This window comes from Ostrinia furnacalis, unplaced genomic scaffold (genome assembly GCF_004193835.3).
Source record: "Ostrinia furnacalis isolate ACB-3 unplaced genomic scaffold, ASM419383v2 OfSCF0069, whole genome shotgun sequence".
In the NCBI taxonomy this organism is placed as follows: domain Eukaryota; kingdom Metazoa; phylum Arthropoda; class Insecta; order Lepidoptera; family Crambidae; genus Ostrinia; species Ostrinia furnacalis.
In genome coordinates this window covers 652947-660087 of record NW_021130308.1, presented here as the reverse complement: position 1 = coordinate 660087, position 7141 = coordinate 652947, and the positions used below count along the sequence as shown (strand labels likewise).

The window sequence follows — 7141 nt, the reverse complement described above, 5'->3', positions numbered from 1 at the left end:
TTAATTTTAGTTTGCAGGATTGTTCATGTTAAAATTATGATCATGTCATGTTATTGTGTCATATGGACAGTTTTTGGAATGTTTTGCGACTGCAAATGCATAATAAATCAACCGTGTGATTGCTTAATTGTACTATTTTGTAGTGACCAATTTTATCGTTAGAAAATAAAAAAATGTAAAATTGATAATTTTAATGTAATTTTTATATACAATAAATAGACGATTTTGTACAAATTGTGTTTTTATTTCCTCACAGATCGAACTTATTCTTAGTCTTAACAATATCGAGATTTAATGTTATTAGCATTGACATAGGAACCAAAGGCTGCAGCTAGCGATACACCTAATATAGACATATCAGTAGTACATACAATCCAATTTTTAAGTATGTAATAACAAAAACGATAATCACTAGGAATGTACACTGTACAGAGTTATTTACATATTGCTAAAATAACTATTATAACAGGGCACTAAAGGCGTTCATGGCCTGATGGTGTTGCACATCAAAGTACTGTTTGCACTCGGGCGCGTCGTTGGAGGGAAACGCACAATCGGTGTAATTCCAATTGGCTTGCATCTCCATATTGGTCTGGCCGCAGTCCTGGTACCTGTAGTACCGCTGGTCCTGCATATCCATGACAGGGGACGTCCTACTCTCTGTTGGGTAGTACTGAGCTTCCTCGGGGTAGTACATCTGTGTCGGATAGTTCTGCTGCTCGCAGTACGCCTCGGCTTGCTGATAACCATGGGTGAAGAGTTCAGGTGACGGGGTTTCGCTGGATTCTGAACCACCGGGCGCTCGCTGCCAGTCGAGCCAGTAGGCGTCCTCGGGTCTGGAATTGTCGTTGAGGTCTGCGAACGTGGGCGGGGATTCCAGGGTGTTTTCTTCCATGGGGAAGTCGAGGCGAATGGGTTGATCTAGTTGGAATATTTCTTCGGGGTGGAAGATGTCTTCGGCCGGGAGTGCTGTGGGGTCGTATTGCTGTTGTAGCGGGGCAGGGGGCGCGGGCGGGGCGTAGGCGCCGTATCCGTGGGCCTCCGCCGGCGACCACGCGGGCGCCGTGTAAGCTTCTGTGGGATGCTCAGTGCGCCAGCGACACGAGCATTCGAAAGGACCACATGTGCACGTTAGCCCTGAAAAGAAATAAAGAAATAGTTAAATAGGCACGATAGTTTTGTTTTAAGAGTAGGCGCACACCGTTGATTTTTCGTCGGCTGATAGTTTAGTCGGGCAGTTGATCAGTATGGGCATGTATGGGAGTGCGCACACTACACCGATTCGATTTGGCCGATTCTTCATACAATTTGAAATTGGGCACAACTATCGGCCAACTAAAAATCAACGGTGTGCGCCAACTCTTAAAGATTCATAAATAACTAATTAATTATAAGTGGGACAATACCAAATGGGCAGGAAATAAGTAATAACGATCATCGCAAAGGGCCGTCATAAAAGTACATGTTCTCGTAATAACGAGTAAGTAGGTAAAATAAATACATATTGCATTCTACTCGAGATAGAAGTGTAGAAAATTTAATTTAAACTATGCCTACCTCTTTGATTATCCGGTATAAGCGGCGGCGGCTGCGGATGTGGCGTGCAGATCTTCTGCGGCATTTGCTTATCAGGCTTCACTGTGAGTATTTTATCTGCTATTGCAGCCTCTCGGGCCAGCAGCAGGGCGAGGCCACGCACGCGTCTGCCCGCGCCCATGGTCCTCCGCACTTCACTGGCGCCCTTGGCCTCAGGGCGAGGGTGGTCGTGCGCGCCCTTTGCTTGGAAGAAGATAGCGTGTTCTGTGTGCCGCCAAAAGTGCGTGACTGGGTACCCGCAGTGACCTCGGCACGGCTGGACTTCTAGACGGCCGCCGTTGCACATCCGATTGGGACAGGGTTTACCTGCAAAAGATAGATTTTATTAGGATACTTATTATCAAATGACTTGCATTAAGCTCACGTATGCTGGCCATTAAGGTTATTCGAAGTGTTATAATTTCAACCAATCATTATTTGGGTCACGAAATGTGTTTATACTTTTTGAGAGTCCAGTATTTATTTAAACTAGCTAAATAACTAACTAAATTAATAGTCCTTGTAAAACTTTATAAGTTGCTTGAAAGAAAAGCTAATAAAATAAATTCTACGATAATGCAAGCACAAGAACCAAGGTTTAATGTTTACCTTGCTGTTTCTTCCGCGCCTTATCACAGATAGCGGGTCGCAGATGCACTCGGGAGCCGTCGGGCAGTCGACACCTTGCTGAGCAGACCAGTACACCTAAGCAGCTCTTCTTGAGGATATGGACGTTGTGGTTATTGGTATTTCTCATGGCCCATCCAGAGGCGTGTCGTCTGGCTTCCTCGCAGCCTGGAGGGTAGACGCGCCTCACGTGGCCGTCGCACCACTCTCCGAAGGGGTCGAAGGCGGTCACCCGAGGGACCACTGCGTCGTTGATGTCCCACTCAGGCGTCGCCGGGCCGTCTGACATGTCCGCGCGGCTGCTGGTACTGTTTTGATGAGAATTTTATTCGTTAGCTGATGGAAGACAAAGATTCTTTAGGGTCTAACAAAAGTTTGGTCTAAGAGGCCTTCTTAGTTATAATATTGTTATCGCAAGTGCGCATAGAAAACAATTAGGACGTTCATCTTGGGTATTGATTACGTTCATCTAGCTAGGGCTTTAGAATAGCGAAGCTTGAGTCGGTTAATTTCGTTATATTAATTTACTAGTTTTTGCCTGCGCCTTGCCTGCGTGAAATGTATCAGTTTCAGATTGAATTTATATCACGCGCGTGTCCCTTTCCTAATGATCTAAACTACTCTACGTACGAGTATGTCATCAAGAACTTTCACATTTATCTTATTAGTAGGCTCTTATTTATTCAAATTGATTGAATAGGTATCCGCGAATATGCATTAATAGAGTCGTTTTGCAACTGTTTTTAGACCACCATAAAACTTTTATTTTCAAACATGTTTTCAAACTATTTAATTTCAAACAAATGTGCTTTAAAATCTCTATCTTACGAAACGCAAACGCGAGCAAAAAAAGCTCGGGATCGCGGAGAAAGCTCCGTCCCCTCGCAAGCTCGTTGAGCCAATTGCCTGAATTGCGTCTGAGGGGCAGCTCTAATTGGATAAACAACTCGAGAATAAGTAAATACAGCCGAGACGATATTCAACTTGTTTAACGGTAGAGATACGCGGAAAAGTAGAGAATTTCACACACAGATTTTAAAGCTTTTCATACATTTCTTTTAAGCACGACTTTAGTTAGGTTTTATTTAGACATTGTGTATGTCATAGAATGAAACATTAATTCCTTGAAATTCGTTTTGCAACTCTACCTATTACTACTATTAACAAAAAGAAAGTTACTTGCTTACGAAATAAATAGATAATACAATTATTGTTCTCTCCCTGGAAAAAGATTGCTTCCTAGCGATTAGACTGCCTAAACCGTGCCATTTCAATATTGTATTTCTCTATCATAGTCGTAAAAGTAATACGTAGAGCCTACTTTTCATCTTGTTGTGTCAACAACAAACCTATACAGTGTCAGCCCAAAGCCGCTACAAGAGTGGCGTTCTCAATAGCATTCATTAAATATTCCTGCATGCAGTTGTAGAGCCTACTTAAACTATAAATTAGGCCAGAAGGTTATTTGTAATCTTTTGTCTGAGCAGATAATGTTGTTTGCTACATGACGTCACTCACAGGCTACCCAGCGGTATTGTATAGTGTTATCGCGTCACCCCTCTAAAAATTGATTAGACCCGTTTAACTTCCCTTTGATACATGCCGCAAAACAAGGAATTTGACTCATCTTTTCACGTTCTACGATAAGCGCTTGGCAAGTTTTTTTATCTTTTATACACAACATTTTGGCACCTAATTACAAATTATAAAAATGTACGAAAAGGTATGGGATGGAAAAAAAACCTTTGAGGCGACTAACAATGCTTAATGAAGGGTGAAGTTAATATAATATCAAATTATTATAACTTTGGATGTTGACATTTATGCATTTAAAACAGACTATATAAAATTAGTGCTTAATCGTTTACAACACGTCATTTGCAAGGAATGGAAGCCTATTATTATGAAAAACTTGGCAATTCAGTTCTTGTTCATCATCATAATAATTTCAGTCACAGGACAATGATTTCCATATTGACTGGTTGGCAGTTTTTGTTATAATATAAATAACCCTCCTGGCGCAGTTGGGTAAAAATCCTAGTTCGTTCTATCTGACGTCACGATCACGCAGTCGGTCCAGCTCGGCTTCGTCACGCCAATGATGTCCAATTAGGCCAATTGGCTTCCCTCCGGCACCTTCCACAATGCACCCCACTTTGACTGCTTATTTATAATGGCTGATCGACACGTCATCCGTCTTTGAGTATGGATGTTATCGACTCTTAAGTATTATTTTTAGAGATGGTTCAAATGCTTAATATGGATGGCTTCCAAAGGTTTATTAAGGAAATTGTGTAAGGCAAATTCATATCTAATGCACATCACAGCATAAAATGGCAATTTTTAGGATTATTATAATCACGTTGTAGCTTTTTGATTTATTTGTATAGATATAAATAACTCATTAAGGCATTTCCGAAAATCAATAGTTTAAAAGTTATGGTATACTCGTAACTCGAAAAGTAAATTTTTATTAATTTTGTGTTATAAGATCCTACATTTTGAAACGTTGTTTAAATTTTCAGTAGACAGACAAGTTTACAGAAATTAAACATAAAGCAAAAAGAAAAGAAAAAAGTGTTTCTGTTACGGTTAATGTAATAAATGTGAAAATTATGAATAATCGTCGGTTATCTATATACACAAGTTTACAGAAATTAAACATAAAGCAAAAAGAAAAGAAAAAAGTGTTTCTGTTACGGTTAATGTAATAAATGTGAAAATTATGAATAATCGTCGGTTATCTATATACACAAGTTTACAGAAATTAAACATAAAGCAAAAAGAAAAGAAAAAAGTTTTTCTGTTACGGTTAATGTAATAAATGTGAAAATTATGAATAATCGTCGGTTATCTATATAATAAAAGAAAGTCGTGTTAGTTACTCCACTTATAACTCAAGAACGGCTGAACCGATTTAGCTGAAAATTGTCAGGGAGGTAGTTTAGAGCCAGGAGAAGGACATAGGATACTTTTTATCCCGTTCGAAATAAAATAAAAAAGTCTGCTTATTTATTGCCATTAAGGCGGAACAAAGTTCGCCGGGTCAGCTAGTTATGAATAAAATATGTTACCGCACAAATTAATCATTTAATGAACGAATTATGTAAACATAACTATTTTATCGTTGTGACTCTACATTACTTCTGAAATACCTACTCTACCTACCTCTCCCAGATCATTCAATATGAAACCAATAAGAATCTTATATGATTCATGCAAGAATCTTATATGATTCATGTAAGAATCTTATAAAAATATGTTATCACTTTTGCCGTAACATAACGAGTTGCCGTAATTTAAAGCTAAAAAAGGGCTCAAAAGCTCCAATACAAAAACAATGTTTACTATTTTTTATACATATAATTTTTCAGGTTGTATTTAATCACTTACTTATTTTTTCGACTAATATCACAGAATACATAATAGTAGCAACAGAAATTACACTCCTTTGTGTAGGATCAGATGCCGACATTTTAACGGTAATAATAATAATACAAAATATCCAACGCACATGGTGCATTCGAAATCGCACCTTACTACTACGATCACAAGAGCGCATTTTTTTTGTGTTTAGAATTGATCTACGTCACCGCTCAAGCGTCAGGGTTGTATGAGCAAAGTAAAATAAATAAAAACTTAATTTTAAGAAGCATTTATTGTATTTACGATTAGAAAACTTTAATCTAGTTTGTATAATCGTACCATCTCTAAAGTACCTATTAATAAACTTCAGTGTTGCGATAATTCGAAATTAAACAAACAGTTTTAAAAGGTGTAGTGTCGGAAAATAGACACGGTGAAGTAAAGTTAATGTTTTTATTAGCTAAAATAATTTTTTTGCTATAGTTTTTTGTCATAAGTATTTCAAAATAATTTATTATTTAAAAAGTGTAGTTTTTTTTTATTATTTAAATCACTAATTTAATTTAATTATTATTCCTAAATATTAAAATTTTTCATTAAAAAAGAATAACAGTGCTGTTGGAACAATAAACCTTGATTGCGACTATGATCGACCGAGCGTGTATAGATACGCGTGTGCAAACAGGCGCGTGGCGGCCCGGACTGATTTGCAACTTGAAGTTGTCGCGCGCTGTAGGTAATTATCTCGGCCGACATAGGCGAGTGACGGAGGCCTGCTAATATCTATACTATATTTACTTTATACTTTTAAATTGATTTTCACCAATATTACATTGACTGAAAAACTCTCCACTAAAATAAACAAATTATTTGTGTTGTTAGAAAATATTTTGTTATTTTTGCCCTTGTAATATAAAGCTTAAAGCTGGTCTATGTAAATATTTAAATCATCACTAAAATATTTAGATGGCACAAGAGGGTGGAAAAAGAACAAGAATAAAATTATGCACTTGCTCTACATTGGACACCTATCAAGTTTACAAAATTTTACTATTATTAAAATGAAAAAAGTTGCCGGTCTTATAAAATAGGATAAACTTACAGGATCACCATCTCCAAATAAGGCGGTCAGCAGCACAAACAGAAAATTGTATCCACTGTTCACTAATACACAACACTTCAACTCCAGTATTTGAGAAAATAGTTATTATTTTTCGCAAATCAAAAGCACGATTAGCGTGGCCCATCCATGTGTTGCAAAAGCGCACGGCTCACTAACTTGAACAACAAAAATAAACATAGGGATGATTTCCCCCTCCATAGCTATAGGTGGGGTCGCTCGCCGGCCAATGGGGACGCAGAGCGCGCTCGATACCGCCTTCCAGCCAATCAGAGGGCCGCATTCGGTCGTATTCCATCGCCAATAGGAATATTCGTGACGGTTAACGTTTTTGTTTTTTGCGAAAAGCCTTGTTGGGAAATTTCAGCGATGCATTGTTTGAACTGGAACGTGTGTTAAATCGATATTTTCATGTAGCTGCTTATGTGTTTATCTGTATCCAGCCTACTGAAA

The 7141-nt window shown here is 38.2% G+C and overlaps 1 protein-coding gene across 1 annotated transcript; it reads right to left on the bottom strand.

The window, feature by feature from the left end:
- Window positions 1-225: 225 nt before the first annotated feature.
- On the bottom strand, window positions 226-6829 carry LOC114349607 (transcription factor glial cells missing 2). Its single transcript, XM_028300048.1, has 4 exons — window positions 6671-6829; window positions 2185-2510; window positions 1558-1902; window positions 226-1137 (listed from the first exon to the last, which is right to left on the bottom strand). Exons 1-4 carry the CDS (start codon window positions 6679-6681, stop codon window positions 461-463), a joined length of 1359 nt encoding a protein of 452 aa, XP_028155849.1. The 5' UTR covers window positions 6682-6829; the 3' UTR covers window positions 226-460.
- Between the last annotated feature and the right edge of the window lie 312 nt (window positions 6830-7141).